This window comes from Astatotilapia calliptera, chromosome 7 (genome assembly GCF_964374335.1).
Source record: "Astatotilapia calliptera chromosome 7, fAstCal68.1, whole genome shotgun sequence".
Taxonomy (NCBI): Eukaryota; Metazoa; Chordata; class Actinopteri; order Cichliformes; family Cichlidae; genus Astatotilapia; species Astatotilapia calliptera.
In genome coordinates, this window is record NC_137428.1 from 4924321 (window position 1) to 4944149 (window position 19829).

At 42.3% G+C, this 19829-nt stretch overlaps 1 protein-coding gene across 7 annotated transcripts in view; it reads left to right on the forward strand.

The window, feature by feature from the left end:
- The window catches only part of wwp2 (WW domain containing E3 ubiquitin protein ligase 2), a 62521-nt gene that overhangs the window by 31642 nt on the left and 11050 nt on the right, over positions 1-19829 (forward strand). For 6 of the 7 annotated variants that reach the window (XM_026172618.2, XM_026172620.2, XM_080304067.1 and 3 more), the window contains 4 exons: positions 2918-3092; positions 16161-16215; positions 17524-17605; positions 19183-19311. In XM_026172618.2, coding sequence (XP_026028403.1) covers positions 2918-3092; positions 16161-16215; positions 17524-17605; positions 19183-19311 — 441 coding nt within the window. The remainder of the gene's footprint in view (positions 1-2917; positions 3093-16160; positions 16216-17523; positions 17606-19182; positions 19312-19829) is intronic. The other variant, XM_080304069.1, reaches the window with a different exon arrangement.

Below are 19829 nucleotides of genomic sequence, written 5' to 3' on the forward strand. Positions count from 1 at the left end.
GTGCATCATGGGAAGCCCCCAGTAGCTTAGACGTATTTTGGCATAACTAAGGGAGGATTCAGGGGTCACCTGGTCCAGCCCCAACTATATGCTTTATCAAAATGTAAACTTTGAAGCCTAATCTTAAAAGTAGAGAGGGTGTCTTTCTTCCAGATCTATACTGGAAGCTGGTTCTCCAGATGTCTGTTTTTAAATATCCTAAAAATCACAAGTAAGCCTGCAGTCTGAGAGCAAAGTGCTCTAATTGATTGATACAGTACTATAAGGTCTTTGAGATATGACGCAGCCTGATTAGTCATCACCTTAAGTGATGAAAAGGATTTTCAATTTGGTTCTGGATTTAACAGGGAGCCAATGAAGAGAATCTAATATGGGAGAAATAAGGTTCCAAAAGAGGATGCATCAAGGTGGCATCCCAGTCCCATCCCAATGCCTGAACCACCAGCTTTGGCCTTTTGATATAAGGAGCAGCGGCTCCAGGCTGTCTGCACTCCTCACACTAACTCTGAGTCCACTCTACAGAAGAAATCATCTCAGCCGCTTGAAGATGCAACTAACTCTTTCTGCTTGGAGTATAACCCAAAATGGAATCGACACTGAATGCTCATATTGTTCACCTAATGTTTTTTTCATTATTACCTTTTTTTCCCACCAATAATTCAGCAGTTTAAGTAAGTCAAGCACAGACAGGAGACGGAGCTAATAAGTGTTGCTTTTGATTGACACGGTTATAAATAATGATTGAACTGTTCAAACAAAGCTCAACACTGCACTGTGTGATCTGAACATGGTGATGGGACTGTAGTCTACAAATTCCAGGAAATACACAGAGTAGATGGTTAATGACATGGTACCATAACTGGTACAGAGCGTCAGAGACAGATAGCCCAACTGAGGAGAGACTCAGACGGGCCTCTGTGGGCTCTGGGATTTTCCTCGGCTCCAGTAAATAACAAGCCAGCGCTAATATCAGAGAGGGAGCAGAGTTTTCTTGTGCATTTTAAAGAAAGCTCAGAGGCATCGTGGTCAGACAGACTGTCCCTCCACCAAATAACTCGCTGTGTTTGCAGTCATCCGTGTTACTGAAGTGTCCTTGAGAAAGAGACTTCTTTGCCGGGGCTGTCACATGATCCTCCTGGTTTGTCTGTGTTTACATTCATGCACTGCGTCACCCATTAGTATCATATAAAATATCATATCAAGTTCTTAGAGAGCTCAGCAGTGTTTTTAAATATTATATATGTAATAGTAATTTATCTAATTAAACACCTTATTGGATCGCTTGCTTTCATTGTATTTGTTACCATTTTTTAGTTACTAACTTTTGAACATGGGGCTGCTGTCTGGTTATTAGAACCAAAAAGCCTGACTTAAAAAAGAATTTGAACTGTACTTTTTCCCCCATCATTAACAATTTAACAAGTAGATGAAAAATTATTATTGTGGGCCGGCATTAAAACTAATTATTTCCACTTACCTTGACCTAACTATGCATGTTACTTTTCAAGAAGATTGTTTGTCCTGAGAAATGCGTAATGTGTGTCTTTGTCCTAAGATGTAACCAAGTCCAGGATCTTCTGTTGCATGTCTTTTATTTTCTTCCATCTCACTGTGAGCTTGTTCTGCTGGGCACTAAAGGCTTAAATACCCAACAGATGAAAATTATTACCATTTTGTGTTATATAAATATGCAGGCATCCAATAAAACATGATGCAGCAAGTAAACTCTTAGCCTCGGTTGGTAAACTAAATCTTCCATGCAGTTCTCCTCCTGCAGCCTGAATGTGAGTTTGCATATATGCTTCAGTGCAACAAAACTGAGCCTGTTTAGAGACTCAGGTTTGCAGCGAGTGGTCCTGGACTTTAGACAAACTGAAAGGCAGCGGCTCCAGTCATACTGATTCTGTGTGAGCCAGCTACACTGCTTGTATTATGCTGATTTCAATCAGTCGTTAAGTAGCAGTTGTGCTGTTCTCCAAATATATGAAAGGTAAAAAGAAAAAATGTAGCAAGACAAGAGTGGAGGTGTGGTGCTGCTGTGCACGACTATTTATTTTCTATCTGAGGCTGTCTGTGTGCATTTGGATTTTTTTTAAGCTAGTCTGTATCTGCAGTGAGTGTTTTTAGCCTTCGGAAGTCGATGCTGTTTTCTCTTTACCAAATTCTGTTGAACTTAAGTCAGAGATACAAGAATAGCAGCAGAGCAGCAGTCGGTCCTGGTGAGCCTGGGGAGCTGGTTTGTGTGTGTTGGGGAGGGGGGCTTTGTTCATGCGTTTGTCCTCTGTGGGTCTATTCTTTGTGTGTTTGTCTTTAAGTAGACTGTCACTATCTCAGTCCAAGTCCAGACCTCCTGTCTCAGGGGAAGAATAGCATGTACATAAACAACTGAGCACTCACATGAAGGACATGGTTAGTCTCAGTCAGAAACCTGACATATTCCATTGTTTTTACTCATCATGCGTAACGCCAGGCGTCGGCTTAAGGAGAATAAACTACTTGATATTTCAGGCTAAGCTAAAGTGATAACGTACTAAAACAAAATTCAGCTAGCTTCAGTCTCTGTCTCTTACAGCTGATTTTTAGGTGATTTACTGGAGCACTAATCCAAAGCAAGATTGAGACTTTGGAATAATCTTAAAACATCCTTAAAAAGGAAGCATTAAACAGTTTTCCATCGGAAACATTCCTTATGCCTGCCTCTTTTCCTTTCCTGAATCCTACTCTCTGTCTGCCTCCTCACTGTGTTTTCCTTCCTTTTCTCGTCTGTTTCTCTTTCCTCGTCTCCATAAATAAGTACCGTTGCTATCAGCAGCTTTTCGATGCAACCACCCACTCTTGAAGCGATTAATAAAATCTTGTTGAAAGGCACAGCGCCCGTTGCTGCCCCGACTAACCCTTTCTGCGTCCCCCCTTGCAGCTGGGAGAAACGAGTGGACCAGCGGGGCAGGTTCTACTATGTGGACCACAACACCAGAACCACCACGTGGCAGAGGCCTACAGCCGAGTCTGTGCGAAACTACCAGCAGTGGCAGAGCCAGCGCAGCCAGCTGCAGGGCGCCATGCACCAGTTCAGCCAGCGCTTCCTCTACCAGGTACCACAGGGTTTTAGTGGTTTCCAGCATGCAGTACACTGGCCTTTAAAGAGCTCAGTCAAAGATGTTTTTGAATACTTTAAAAATGTTGGAACAATTGGAAAGTAACCCCACTAGTAGCATATATCCATTTAAGCTACAGTGTTGCAAGTTGAGAACAAATAACCTTGGTGGTTAAAGCCCTTAAATGTTTACAACAGACTCTTGTTATCTCTCTGATGCATAAACCTATGTGGTGACAGCATTTCCAGATAACACCAAGCATCTACTTACATATTCTGGGTTATTTTTCTGGCAGTGTTGGTCAATGCTTTGAGCCAAACCATAAACGTGTGTCTGTCCATCCAACTCCTCATAAATCTATCTCAACAGCTGATCATCTGATCGCCTTTAAACTTGCTGGTTAAACTGTTTAGGACTTAAACGAAGTGCAGTGGTGAGCAGTTCTCATGTTTTGGCTAAAAGTTTTTTTTGAGTACTGCATGCGCCACTCTGTCCACAGGACAGGGTCCACACGCACACAGAGTTTACCGTATTCCCAGATTTCATAACCCTAAATTTACACAGTATTTAGGGCTTTGCAGGCATGTGTAGATACATATCCCCTTTTTAAACCTGGAAGTTTATTATTTCTTATTATGTGAATTGTTGCAACCAAAGATACCCAGGGTTAAATTCTTTATGAACATGCACTACACTAGTGAGGTTGCAAAAATCTCTGGGTCTCTTCCACGGTGTGTTTTGCCCTCGCTGAGCCCGATTCTTCCTGTTAAAAGGGAGTTTTTCCTTCCCGCTGTTGCTGAGTGCAAAATCCAAGGAGGTCATTTGGTTATTAGAGTTTTCTCTGTTTCATTGTAGGGCCTTTACTTTACAGTATAAACCACCTTGAGGCAAATGCTGTTGTAAATTTGCATTACATAAATACAACTGAAATGAATTGAAAAGTGGCTATAAATTGGTCAAGTGCTGAGACGAGAGGGAACGCGGTAATGTATCTTGGTATGTCTGAATCAAGCTATAAGGAACATTAATGTAATAGCCACCTAGTCTCAGTAAAGCTGTCTCTTTGTGTCGTTTAGACACAGCTATCCTCCCCCATTCTGGCGGGTTTGAAATTGAGGAAAATAAAGTTGGTTAAAAACACCAGACTTTTGAGGCGGAAGATTCCATGTTTTGGAAAAGCCGTCCTTCATTTAGACTGAGGAGACGGTGAAATTCTTGAATTTGGCACAAAACGTTTGCTTTGTTTAGATTTGGACATGACTGTCACGCAGGCACCACGAGACTAATGTCTGTATGATTTGAGTAAGTCGAGCAGTCTGAAGGCGTCGTCTGCGGGGGGTTAGGGATGATATTTGAGACTTGTTTATAGTATTTTTCCAGCGCAGCCAGTTGATGTTTGGCCGCACTTCTGACAATCACAATCTTCTCCATGAAGCAGCCAAGGTCAGATTGCAGCCAGACAGTAAAAACTTATGGGGCTAAAACAACAGAGCCTTCTCAATGGACCATTAGTAAAAAAACGCCTTAAAACTCTTATAGGCTTCTATAAAAACACCCCGCCCTGCACTCCCCGTGCTGGTGTTTCAGTTTTTATGAAATCTGTGTGTTCGTCTCAGTCTTTCTGTTTTACTCTGTCTGCTTGTGGCGGCTTATTTTATATGCTTCCAGCTGCCTGATTCCTTTGTCGTGTTTGTCGTCTTTGAAACAACCTTCACTTGTTTTTTATCATCTTGTCCTTTTTGCTCCAGTCATTTTTTAAATGCTCTCATCATCTTTCAGCTCTTTTATCCATCAGTGAGTCCCTCCCTTTTTACACTTGTTTCACTCATTGTTGATTTCACGATGGACAGTATCTGTTTGACATGATCTGAGTTTGAACTTGAAGGCAAAACATTTAATGGAAAACACTGTCAAAGTTAGCTTTGGTCTTCATTGTGGCTTGTATTTTTCCTGACTTCTTGTCTACACACGTTAATTACTTTGGACTGCTGCAGTTGTTAGGGATGCATTGATGTGTTATGTTGATCAGATCACTCTGAAATCTCCAAAAAGAATGGCACGATCTCCTCATTTGACTTTTATACATAGCACAGACGAAGCAACAGCAAACAGTAGGTAGGTTGGAGATACTTTCCAGCTGCTGCGTCAGCAGTTTTCCTTTGTTTCTATGTTTGCAGAAGTTTTCAACTAAACTGAAAACAGCAGCCAAGTGAACCTGCACAGTTAATCATCTCAAAAACGATCATTCATCTGTCAGCTTCTTACGATTACAAAGCATAATGTTGTTATCAGGTGTGCACTCGGAATGAGAGCAGAGAGAGGAGAAATTAGCATGATCATAAATTACAGCCTGTGTAGTAAAGGCTCTAATACTGAGCTGAAATGAGAGAAGTGCTTATAAAGAAGGCGAATTATTGTTTATTTGGTCCTGTTCTCAGGTGCTAATTTAATTTTAATTTAATTCATTTAACACTGATATTGGATTGATGTTCTCTATCAGCAGATATGCATAGACAGGGTGTCCGTATCAAATGGAAACAGTCCTCTTTTGATTACATCACCGGTCTTTCCTTTTATTTTACTTTTTTTCACATTCTCATATAAGATGAAAGCTGTATCAGTGTTTGTTATCTCGATCTGATACTGAATGCTGTCAGATTTATTCTCCACAATCCTGTTACAATGGTGGATGGCTGTATTATACATGGTCAAAGTCTATGTGAAAGTAATCCCTTTGGCTGAAAGCCGTGACTTTAGAACGAGGATATCCCTAAGACAGATGAGTCTTTTAATTATTTTTTTTTAAACAGAGCAGTGGATTTTAACATACCGTTTCTAAATATCTTATTTTTCTTTAGAAAGCATAAATTATTTAAATTTGCACACAACAACAGAATTATTTTGGGAAAAAAATCAGGATTATTAGACATTTTTATTGAACCACAGCACAAATCACTGCTGTCCAATGATGTGCTTTGACTTTGTAATGCTCAAAGCTTGTAAAATCAAGTTAAAGCCTGACACCTATTTTACACACAGTATAAAAACCTTTGAGCTGTCACTCGAGCACATCCTGCCAAAAACAAAACAGGGGGCGTGTGTAAGACTACAACAAACAACTTCAAGCTGTTATCCAGCAAAGAGGATACACGTCTGACTATTTAGCATCAGGGAGGCTAATAATTTAGTTTAATTTGATTAATATAGTTTTTTTGATTTTGTGAAATAATTTTATTTTAATGTAAAATAAAGTAAAATAATGAAAGCAGTGTTTGGAAAAGCTACGTTAAAAATCCTTGCACTGTTTAACAGTACTTGGAAAATCAAATTTTCATACAGGGGGTAAGAGTTTTGTCATCTGTATCAGTTGTAGCTATGGGGACAGAAGCCCCACCCACCTGCTCTTCATACTTTTTAATTGCGAGGGACGGCCAATCAGAAGAAAGGGTTAAAGGGAGGAGGAAATGCAGCTAGAATAGTTTGAAGCTCCAGTGTACGATAAATGAACATTATCAAAGATTATTCTCTGCCCAGGTAGAGTTCAAGAATAAATATTTAAAGGAGGAAATGAGCAGTGTTTTTCACGCAAACTAGTGAATTTAAAGGAGGATTCGTGGTCTGCTGATTATTTGATGGCGTCTGCGTCACCTGTTATCTTCAGCACAGACGTCCTCTTCGTCTTAGCTAATCAGTGCAACAGTGCAGTGTTTTGGCTTTTTAATTTGTGCACAAATTTTTGTATATTTTTTTTAATTAAATTTTTCTAATAAACCTCAAATTCACCTTTTCTCCCTGACCTTTGTCTTGTTGTGACATTTGAATTTCCCAGCAAAGTGTATGTCTGTGTCAACACGATCAGCATCTTCAATGAGGCATCGTCTGAGAACAGACCCCACTTCTTCACCCGAGCTTGGCCCCGATACTCGATGATGTGAAGAATATTTTCAATCAGGTCCTTGAGCAGACTAAGCAGAGGCTGACTAATGGCCAACTTAGCCCATATGTAAACATTTCCAGTGATGTCAGATTGTATAAGTAACGTAAAAATAGTTGAACAAACAAAAACAAAGTTATAAGCGGTGTCACTATTCATTCAGGTTTTTAATGTCCGCACAGAAAGGTTCAGTTCGAGCTGGAAACTTTTTCTTTCCTCGCCCCTCCCTTCCTCCCTCTCTCCTTCCAAGTGTGTGAGAAAACCCAAGAGTCAGGTCTGCCCTCCGTGTTGATAGTACACTGCTCTGTCTTGGAATGCCCACACTGCTGATAGCAGCGACTATTTATGGTCCCAGTGTGTGTGAACAAGGAACACACACACAAACTCTTCATAGTTTTCCTGTGAACACAGCCACATGTTCTGCTGCCTGGCTCACACTCTCACCATGACTCCTCCAAAGCTTTCTTCCATTTTTCCCCCCCAATTACATTTTTTTTTGTTTGTGGTGGAACTTTACTGGTAAATGTCCCATTAGTCAAGTTTGCAATATTGGTGATGATATTGTGATATGGAGCTATATGATCTTGCCATGCAGTCATGTGCTCCTCCTCTGTGTGTGTTGGTGCAGATGTGTTCACAGGGCTGTAATGTTGAGGTCAGGTGCCACATTTCTCCTCTGAAGCACATGACAACTAAAGAGAGCCAAGGGGCCAGTCGCCCTCTTAAATGGACCATGCCGCTGCAATGAGACTGTGCACACACTCAAAAACATGGACTGTCTAAAGCTCCATAAACACAGGCACCAAAGTAATCATGCACTGGGTGTTGTAAAGGAGTTGGACACTCGAGTACTGAAACTTTTCAGCTGCTTACTGATGGTTTTGTGTGTCTGCCTTTTTTTTTAGAGTGGGAGGTGAGACGATTTTGTTGGTAGTGACTATAGGACACACTTTGAACTAGAGCAGGGTGATATGGCCAAAAATATTTATCACGATATATATTTGAAAATTTGCGATAACGATATAACCGACGATATAATTGATGCGAGACAAAATACAACTCCACAACATTACTAGCGCAAAAAGACAACCTTCCATTTATTTTCACTTAAACAAGAAGCTGGTTTTTATGTACATTAAAGCTTTATAAAAATGTAACAGTGCAAATGCAAATTCCTTGCTGAAAGTTTAACCAAAAGGCATTTCCAGTAGAAATGGGCTGACATATCCTGAGCATAACCATGTATAATATCCACTGAAGTTAAAAAGAGGTGCTTTGCAACATTAAACTGCAGTGTGCAGTACGCATTTTTCGGACCATAAGGTGCACGGGATTATAAGGCACATTAAGCGAAACAAAGCAGTCAGATAAATCAAACTTTATTAAACTCATTCTTCTTGCTTCCTCCACTTCTGTACCATTGATTCATTAATGTTGAATTCTCTGGCAGCTGCTCTATTCCCATGTTGTTGCAGTATATTAATGACTAACCTCGTATTGTGGATGGATTATCTCAGTTGTTCTCCTGACTGAAGTTTGGTCCGTTTACAGCATCCTGCCATGCGATTGCATTTGTCTCTAACCATGAAGAACCTTCACGTTAACTTTTATAAGTGGAAAAGTGTTAGTGTTCGTCCTCCAGCTTCACTGTTTATGTTATGCTAACATAGCTGTGTCGCTAGCGATCACGTAGCACATCATTATATACCAGCTAGCCCAACTTCAGTAACCCTACAAACGTCACTGCTGTTTAGTTTCCTGTCTTCATTTATGTTGGACGTGATAGCAGAGCTGTACGTTTGATTTTTTTTCAGAAATCTCTCAGTCAGAACATGCAATATCATGCTTAGGTAACTAGCGAAACTAGCGAGCTAACTTCCGCTAGCTTCCTGCTAACTTCTAACTCCATTAAATGTAATAGCTTTTGTTTTCATGGATGCCTGGAAGTTAAACTTTATAGTTACACCTGGTAAAGCAGCAATGCTGATCGTTTTATTAAAGATGAAAGAATTTAGACAGTTTTTAACTCTAAGTGATGCTGCAGTGTTCGTTTGACCTGAAGCATACGGAGTTTAGGACCCAGATTACTCCCAGATTTAAGAGCATCTTAGTCCGACAAATATGACAATAACAACGGCCGCTTGCATGTTCTGCAAAAAAATGTGCTTTGTTGTGTATCTGACGGACAAACACCAAACCAGTTCCACATCACGGAAGTTGCACCATTTTTACAAACCAATTCTGGTTCATCTGTTTCACTCAACAATCGGCCATGTGCATATGAAAACAAAGGCACTGCGCATGCGCGTTTTACTCCCATTCTATCGCGATATGTCATTTTCCTATCGTTGCCTAACATTATACCGGTATTACCGTGAACGGTATAATATGGCCCAGCCCTACTTTGAACAGAATGCTTGAGATTTTAAGGTTAGCTGCTTTTGTGGTATCTGCCACTTGGGCTTTTTTTAACATCACATTACTGCACGGTATTGTGCAAAAGTGTTGAGAACATGGAAAATAGGTACAACGATTTAACATCTGCAAACATACATGGAGCTACAATATATATGTGTGAAAAATAAAGCCTGTACAACTGTAACAAGTTTCAAAGTCAATATTTGGTGTGACCCTCTTTATCCTTGAACAGTCTGACCTCTCTGAGGCAGCTTTCTTGTAATTTCTTGAAGTAGTCTTCAGGAATAGTGCTCCAAGGTTCTTGAAGGACATTGAAATTTCTTATTTGGATGTTGGCTGATTTTTTTTTTCTTAAATTCTCTGTGAGCATGATCCCACACTGCTTCAGTAACATTGAGGTCCGGGCTCTGGGGAGGCCAGCCCATGACTGAGTGTTCCACTGTGTGTCTTTCTACCGAGGTTTGCTTTAACAGCATTCACAGTGTGTTTGGGATTATTTTCATGCTATAAAATGAAAGTGATATTAATCTGAAGCTTTTCTAAATGATATAGCATGGCGGGTCAAAATCTGACTGTACCTTTCTGTGTTCACAATTCCACCAATTTTCACAACATCTCCAACACCGCTGGGTTAAACGCAGCCCCAATCCATGACAGAGCACCCACTGATCTTTACAGATGTTTTTGAACACACGGATGAAATCGGATGTCACTGTCCCCACATGCCAGGGCAGCGCAGTTCTGTAGTAGAAGAGTTGACGAGGAAGCGGTCCACCTTTGCCAGTTGGGTTGTAGAGGGCTGTCTTTTTCTAGCTCTCTTTACAGTGATGTGGAAAAAACAAACAGCTTTTAAACTTTCAGTTTTCAGTGAGATCTTAACATCGTTCAAACGGCAAAAAGTTTTGACTTGATGGTACAAGAGGATTCATCCCAACCAACCAAGAGTTTGCAACAAATGCAAAAAGATATTTTAAAAAATTGCTTTGTGAGTTTTTTAACTCGAATGTGAATATTTTGTGCACTTTTTATTATCGCATGACTGTAAAAAAAAAAAGATTGTATATCTCTTTGAGCAGATTTTTACCTTCGTGATATTTTAGCCACAAAGCAGTTAGGAGGGAAAATAACTGTCACATTAATGTGGAATGAAAATAATGATTGCAGCTGCAGTCCTCGCAGTGATAGAAGTTCCAAATGTGTGTTTGGCGAGTAATTGCTGCTCGTTAGAAGCCCCAGTGAGAGTAGCTCGCAGTCATTAACTGCTGTTTTCCGGCCCTCCCCCATTTCTGCCTTTCCTTTTTATTTACCTCTACTCTTTCCTTTAACCCCTCCCCAATCTTTCTGTCGCCTCTCCAGAATCCCCCCAATCTCCCGTTTCCCTCTCCAAAATCCCCGTTTTCTGCTTCGCCTCAAAAATATCTGTAGTTTTATCTCTACTCGTTTCAGATAACCTCCCCCTTTCTTACCCTCTTCATTCTCAGCTCTCACATCACTCATTCACTCGCTCCCCCTCACCTTCCCTCAGAGGCCTTCCTCCCTCCCTCATTTCCCCCTTGCCCTCTAACTTTTGGCCCTTTCTGGCTGCAACAAGGACTCCTTAACAGCTCTACCTGAATCAGCCCTGTGTTTTATCACTTGAACAGAAAACTCACACAGTCCACATGACTGGATGTGACGTCGACTTCTGTTTACACTCAGTTCGTCATAGAGCACTTTTATAACAGGAAAGGAACAATGAACAGAGCCTATAAAACTGCACTCATGCTGGTCTTTATATCATTGTGAATTTATTCATGGAAATTAGAAGATTTAAACCAATTAGGAACTTACTGTGTGCTGTCAAATCGAGTCTTTAAGCCCTCATGGCAGTTTTCATAAGAGCTAGTGCTGTATCCTTTCAATTTCCAAAGACATTTTGGCCAATAATCTCGTTCAGAAAAAGAAGTCTTCTCAGCTTGACAACATTGTTTAGAACTAGTAATAAAAAGTAATAAAGTAATGCACTTATTCACATCACTTATTCATCAGCAACAGTGTTTCACTTTCAAGCAGAAACGTTCTTGTTTTGCTGCTTTCCTTCATCGTTTGCGAAGTTAACGTGTGGTTGTAGACTTGACTAGACAACACAAATAGATGTGACATTATAGTAGGTTAGTGTGTAATATGCTTCATAATTTTTGGAATTTAAGTCAAGTTAAAAGTCAATTAATTGAGAAAATCATTCAAATATTTTTTGGGAAAATTGAAAATAATTAGTTTCCACACTATGTACACCATTTAAAATCACAGAGTGACAACAACGTGTTTGTATCTGTTACCTATAATAACGACAACACCTCAAGTCAGCCCTACATGTCTGCCATACATCACAGTATCAGTTTATTATTGTAGGGTCTTTACCATACAATATATAGTGCCTTGAGACAACTGGTGCTGTGATTTGGTGCGATAAGAATAGAGCTGAATTGAACTGAAGACTGTCCTTTAGAAGGAAAAGAGCAGCAAGTAAGTATAAATGTTTGTCCATTTCTGGCTGCTTCACGGGGCAGTAGCAGTTTAAGCTACCTAAACTACCAGACCTCCCAGACCTCCCTGTCCCTAGCCACCTTCTTCAGCTCTTCTTCAGGGGCACCACTGTCCGAAGCCTGGGTCCTGGCTCTACTCTGAGGTCTCCTTCTATTTGGTCATACCCAAAACACCTTAATTTGCTCTTTTCCATGTGGAGGAGTAGAACCTCTACTGTGAACCTCTGAGAATCCCTCCATGAATCACGCCTTTATTGTGTTAAAGGAGCTTTGGTGATGCCAGCAGGTGTCACTTTGCCCCTGGTAGAGTCTCCCAAGGCAGATTGGTCCCGGGTGAGGGGCTGGCCTAAGGTTGATTTAGAGTCAAAGTGACCTCTGAAACAATGGACCATGTTTATCAGGCCTACCCTGGATCCAGGCGTGGGGCAGGTGCTGGTTGGCGAGCCTCTGGGGCCCTCAGCCTGAATGAGCCACATAGGCCAGCCCTCCCGTGGATTGTTCAGCCGCAGTGTGGATCAGGAGGTAGTGAAAGGCAGAGGGCTTAAAACCGGCTCCCGGGACATGTTTCACATGTCTTTGTTTATTTGTTTGTTTATAATTCAGTTTTAATCAGTTATTAAGGTTTCCTGATGAGCTTTCCCTCGCTGTCTCCCAGTGAGTCTTTTCCTGTTTCAATACGGTAGGTTCTGTTCATTTGATTAACACCAAGAGTGATGGAGCAGTGAGTGTGGTCACAGTCATAGAGTCTGAAAAATATCAATATCCAGCAGTAGGTTATTGATAACATGGCAGTTTAGCCCCATTATTACACCTACCCATGGAAAGAATGACAAAAATATGTTCGAAAGTCAGTCAAGTTTAATGTGTTGCTCTTCAAATGTTGTAGTTCTTTTTTAGCATTTTAACTTCACTGTCAGATGTTCTTTGGCATATTGTTAATACATCACATAACACAGAAAATTACATTATAATCAATCCGAAAATCTTTCAGTACATCAAGAAAAAGAGTGGTTAATCATCACTTTTAGTTTAAGGTTGTAAAAGTATCTTTAAAAATCTCATATAGGTGTGCAGCTGTAAATTCACACAGCACCATAAACACTGGACAATTATGAGCCATTAATTTGTTTGAATGTGTTAGTTTCAAAGACCCACACAGATAAAGTGTCGACTGGCTCATGAACTCCCTGACCTCAGATTTTCCCGTCTCCAGCTGTGCACACACCATCCTCTCTGCTCTCTGCAGATGTGGAAAGCAAGCAACAAGTCCTCTTTGCAACCAAAATGTGACGAAGGATTTCACAGTGCAAAAGCATTTCAGTTTTGTTTTGTGTGTGTTTTTTTTTTTGTTTTTTTTTAACTTGCCTCTGAAGTGTTAAAAGCAACCAGCTGAAATTGCCATTTTCACCTGTGGTGCCTGGCCTTGAACGAGGCCTTTGTGGCGTATTTCTTCCAGGTCCATAATACCCAACCTTTATTTCACACTTTTGTGCCAGCACGCCGCTTTTCCCTCGCTTCCTCTCCCCTCCCTTGTTTTCTCAGCCTCCTTTTCTTTTCTTCCCTCCAGCCTCACTGCGTCTGGAAGCTGCTGAAGAGCTGAATGGTCAGAGCCAAGATGAAGTCATCGTGTCTTTATATCATTATATTCTCCTTTTACCTTTTTTAGTCACAGAAAACCCATAAGGGTGGGGCGCCGGGGCATAGATTGGCTGTCGATGGGAACAACACACACACACACACACACACACACACACACACACACACACACACACACACACACACACACACACACACACACACACACACACACCCTTTAACCCTGCTATGTGCCCACTCTTGCTCCTCCAGCAGGCCCAGTCCTTTCCATCCCAGTTCCCTCACTGTTTCCATGACACAGCTTCTTTAAATGGGCACAGTCACATTTTTTGGAGGGAGGGGGGGCGGGATGGTGTTTAAGGTGATGCTGACATTCGGTGGATAGTACTCCACTTTATGGTTACTCAGGAAATAATCATTGCTTGTGTGGTGCAATATGTCTATGTGGGGAAAAAAAATCTTTGAAGGTTCACCAGCTTTCATTTGGAAAATGCTGGTTTGCCACCTTCCCTTCATAGCCAACAGAAGACAACAAAGACTACCTGTGCTGTCTAAACCCGCCCCTTAATAAACCAGTGCTCAGCCTGTTTTCTAAGAGTGTAAATTAGGTTATTTATTGCAGCTACAACTGTCCAGTTGCAGGTTTTTGAGGAACTGCTCATCCAAACATGAATGAGTGATTTGAATCATTTGACACAGGAAACCAAAGACATAATGCAATATCATGTTTGAGTTGAGAGGTTTCGTGTTAGAAATAGGCTCGGGCTCCACATTTAATTCGGTTCAATTTGCACTTGGCGGCAGCAGGAAGAAAAAACTCCCTTTTAACAGGAAGAACCTCCGACAGGAGCAGACTCAGGGAGGGGCGGGGCATCTGCTGCGACTGGTTGAAGTTCAGGGAACTGAGAGAAAAGACACACTATTATAATCACTAAACTTAGGGGTAAGAGGTTGAATCCAAACAATCCAAATCATTGATAGTTTGTCCCCTTTATAACTATTGTGTGCTGGGATGATGTAAAGTTAATGGTGTGGCGGCTGTAATTAACTGGTGGGCTGCCCAACTGCAATAGTTGGAACTGGAGCATTTGTTTAGGTGGCTTGCTAGTTGGCACAGACCTTAAAGAGGTTTGTGCTTCTGTTTTTGTGGTAGTTCATTTATTAGCACCCACACAGTCAACTTAGAATCATGCAAATGCAACAACTTAGCAAAATGCTAACATTAAGGCTTCAACCTGTATAAAGTCGCCGCGTCCATCTTTTATATACAGTCCCTGGTTTGTGTGTCATCTCTCCACACATGTTGGAGCAGAAACACAAAGTGTTTTTACCCAAAATATGACAGTGGGCCTCATGGCACTGCACATACTCACTCACGTCCTCAGCAACACACCCAGCAAGTTTGGCAGAGTGTCGATCAGAAAGGTCGTGAATCCGCCTAAAAGTTTTTCTAATTGATTTCGGGGGGGTTTTCTCCCAAGCGGAGCTTTTTATGGCTAAATAGCAGCGTTTTTATTTACAGCAGCACCACAACATGTTGTCATGAGAATGAGGAGCACTCTGCTTGGTGGTGCAGGGAATGTTGTTGAAGCTGCTTGCGACACACCTAAATCGTCCCTTTTGATAAAAATCTTCTGCTAACTCCTAACAAGCATCTTTTCAGCTGCTTTTCCACTCATGCTAATATATTCCTGTATATGTGTGTGTGTGTGTGTGTGTGTGTGTGTGTGTGTTCCCCCATAAGAACATACACTGACTGACTGTTTGTCATGGACAAACTTTCCACACCATGGCGCACACATGTTCTTTTTTTTTTTTTTCATTTTCAGTGTGTATGTGTGTGTATGAGTACAGGCTGAGTAAACCCCACAGTGGTTTCCAGGCCCAGGGTGAATAAAGGTGCCTTTTGTCAGGCGTGGGGTGGGTGGGGGCCAGGGAGGTGGGTGGTGTCCAGTCTGGAACAAGCATGAATGTTCCCTCAGTTCCCTCAGACATCGCACTTCCCTGCCTACTTTCACAGCAGCGCTAGAAGAGAGCGAGAGAAAGGAGGCGGTGGTGGAGGAGGAGGACCTCTGGGTGGGGTAGGGAGGAGGTGAGCGGGAAGCTGGTGGGGGGGTGGGGCTTGCATCCAGCCAGTGAGCTCATTGGAACAGCGTTGTTGTTTTATCCTCCTACCGAGCGTGTAGTTTTTGGAAGGCATACGAGCCGCCGGCCGGCCAGCTCTCTCAGTCGCCCCTCAGTGCTGAGGCAGAGAGGAGCTACCCCACTACCCCGTCCTCATCCACCTTTTCTCCCCATAACCCACACATACACCCTCACTTAGCCACAGATATCGCTGAGGGAGGGAGGTCGAGCAGAGACTTGGTTGCGACAGTTAGGAGCACCTGTATGAGTTTTTCTCAGTTTTTCTTCACCCACCTGAGCTCTGATTGGTTTATTCACAACATGTTGTGTGTTTTTGTTTTCCACAACTTTTTTGCGATGGTGGCGACGAGGACCGAGAGAAAACCGGAGCAAAAGCAAGCTATGAGAGGAGACACTTAAAGGTGTCCTAACCGGATTTGTTTTCTCTCTGTGTTCCCCCCCCCTCAGCCATCCGGTGCTCCGGTGGAAAATGACCCTCTGGGCCCGCTGCCTCCTGGATGGGGTGAGTTCATCTAACGCACGCACACATGCACACACTTCTGCGACTGTTAACAAACTCCAGGCAAAGACGAGAATATTCTAAAATCGTCTCCAGGTGTGCTAGATTTACAGCCTGTTTGAAAAGAGTGATTCTGCCTCCCTCACCGGTCCTGCAGGTAGGTTTGGCGACACTCAAACTACCTGACGTGAACCTTCGATTTAATGGTTCAAAATGCGCTTTCCTTATGTGTGTGCAGCTGTTAGGTGGAGGTGTTGGAAAACAGTTGCTGCACGGTGAAATTTTCCCTCCCTTTTACAGATCTCAAAGCACATTTTTGGAGATTTCAAACCTTTCTTCTGGTTCTGTGGCTATTACATTTGTCCTGAATCACTGACCTGTGAGCCAGCCAACTGTTAATTGATTGATAAATCCCTCCACTGATGGTGATTTTCATTCCCGTGTAGAAAAGCTGGATAAAGTGTCTCATGGTTTCTTTTCAGCGCTCTACTCATTTATCACTGTACGCTTTCCTTTTGCTCTGAAATCCACAAATTACAGAGGGCTGCGTTATTGATGGGGCTCTTCATCATCCACCGCTGCCCCAAAAGAGCAATGTAACCGGAGCCACGGCGAATTGTCCCCCGCACATTCATTCATAAACGAACACTGCTGGCGGCTCCCGGCCCGCCAACATTTTCACAGACTTCATCACAGCCGTGTTCTCTCCAAAAATAAAAAATAAAAACCCCCAGCTTTCTGCCCGTGATGCCTTTTCAACATGTTGCGGTACCTCAAAACCTCAATTACATCGCTGGCTCTGATTTGCTTCTCGGGTGCGCTTTTTTTTTTTTTTTTTTCTCATCTGCGGTTGCTCCGATTTGAAAAAGAGAAAGATGGGAGATGGAGGAGAAAAGAAGGGAAAGTGGCAAGTGGGGTGGTTATAGTAAAGTGGGGGGTGGAGTGAGTAGGAGTTGCAATGCGAGCACTACTGTTTCTGAACCCTCCACACACTCCTGTTAATGAGAAAAAGATGTCAGACCAGCGGCGGGAGGAGGAGGATGGGGCACCAGTGTACACTCTCTGCTGTATGTCTGTGGTCACTCTGACACACACACACACACACACATATTTTGCTTTACCCCGGTGAGGTATTTGGATCACCCCACAGCGAAATGCCACAAAGACTCGCTGCTTTTCTCTCATAGCGGCGAGATTTTTTTCTTCTTCTCCTCTCGGTCAGGTGATCCCTCTGATCCCGTCGAGTGTGGAGTTTTCCAAGAACCTCTGAGCCCACTGAGCATGCTCCTTCTGCCCCATTTGTCTCCACAGAGAAGCGTCAGGACAATGGCAGGGTGTATTTCGTCAACCACAACACACGGACGACGCAGTGGGATGATCCTCGGACCCAAGGGTGAGACAGCGAGCTGGAAAATATCTCTGTGTGCGTGCATGTGTTGGCCTGCTTGTTAGGTGGCGTGCCGCTTTGGGTGTTTGCTCATACTCAAGACGTGGTAGTCATGCACAGTTTAGTATGACAACACAGTGACTCATCTACATTATGATATAAACACGAGTAGAGTATTATCCCCGAGAGGAACATTTATTTCACAGCCTGACATAAGTTAAAAAAAAGCAGCTTTACCTCACATTATGTTGGACACAGGTCTGATGCGCTGTTGGTCATCTCGCTCACTTTCCTGATTTTCCTCTCGTCTCACCCATACTAGTTGACCCGCTGACATTTCAGAGTTTGAGCCTTCTTTGCATCTTCTTCTGGAGATTCAGTTGCTCTCCTCGGTGTGTTAGATACACCTTTGTTGCCATTCTAGATCTTTTCTAGAATCCTAAAAGCATGATTTTCTTCTTGTAAATTATTCATTTTTTAGCATGCAGCCAACTGATTATTTTCCCCTTCCCCTTTTATAGAGTCTTTGATTCAAATTTTCAGGCTAGCCAAGCAAAGCAAAAACACGTTAAAAAGACAACGTTTACGAAAAGGTGAAAAGCTGTGTTGTTCTTCTTAATTTTCATCCAAATTGGTTTGAAAAGTGAAAAACGCTGTTCCCCCTCTGCATTTCTGCAAATTCCTCGGACAACAGACAGATTTAAAAGCAGGCACTTCTTAGTAAGTAAAGTTTATTTATGTAGCACTTTTTAAGACAGGAATCTATTACAAAGCTGTATTAGCATCGTCACCTCTTACTGTGAGGTGGTGATGCCACTGTGTTAGCCTAGCATCCGGGAACACGATAGAAAGGAAACAGATTCACAGGCAGATCAGGGCGACTGCTATGAAATTTATTGTGATTAAAAAATATAGAGCATGTAAGAAAAGAAAAAAAAAAGTGGCCATAATGCGTTGGAGTGCATGGATTTGGTGAGAGACTCAGTCAGAACTACACAAAAGCATACAAAAAGAACAATTACTCAGATTAATATCACACTGCTGACACCATTTATACATCCGTATTTAATTTTAAATGATCAGGTTTTCCGTCAGTATCGTTGCACTCCTTAATAAGTGTGTGTGTGTCTGTGTAAAGTTGAAACCATTTCACAACTAAATAAAAGATCAATCAAATATCGCATTGAACAAATAAAAAAATACACTTTGTATTTTTTAAACACGGGGTGCTAAACTTTAACCTAAACACAACCTTGACCGTGACAAAAGTTTAGAGTTTTAGACCTCGGATCAACACAGTAGGTTTAAATAGAGCGACTAAAGCATCAGGGAAAGAAAACTGCTTTTCACCTTAAAGCCAAACATGCTGCTTCTGTGTCCTCTAAGCGTTCTTGTGGTTTGAAGCCACCTGAATAATCAAACCTACCATTGCCATGCTCATAGGAGGTAAACTCCACTGTGGCACACCGGCGCAGGCTTTCTGGTTTTAGCACGAGTTGGCAGGGGAAGGTATGTCAGTTTCATCCCCCGAGACGGGGCCCCTCGAGCCGGGACCGCGCTCACTGCCCTCTCCCCTGTTGCAGGATGATCAAGGAGCACCCCCTGCCCCCGGGCTGGGAGATGAAGTACACCGCCGAGGGAGTCCGATATTTCGTGGACCACAACTCGCGCACCACCACCTTTAAAGACCCTCGACCTGGGTTTGAGTCAGGGTAAATATTCTCTCAGCCCTTTCCTCCCAAAGCTGTCACAGGCCGAGGCAAAGACTTCCTAATTAAATGATCATTCGACACTTTCTCCAAAATATTTAAGTGATTTTTGCCTCGGCCTGACATAACTGCATTGAAAATATTAAGTCACACAAGCCGCTCGTTTGGTGAAAACCTGAAAATAATCTTTTTTCTAAACTCCATCATCTTTGCTGTTCCTTTTTATCCATTACCTTTCCTTTCTCTCCTGTTTTGAATATTTCTTTGAGTCAGAGAGAATCAGTGTCACAGAGGATCTCAGAAAACTCACACACACACACACACTGCTCTTCCCCTCAGCCTGTGAGTGTTTGCTTTGCCTTGAAGCAGTCTCAAATCCCAGAATGTGCAGATGTGCGACAACACATCCACTGCAGACTGCGCTGGCATCTGTGTGGGTGTTTGTGCTTTTCTGTGTTTCTGCATGCAAGTGTGTATTTGCTTGTGTGGTCAGTGCTGAAGACGTGTGTGTGTGTGTGTGT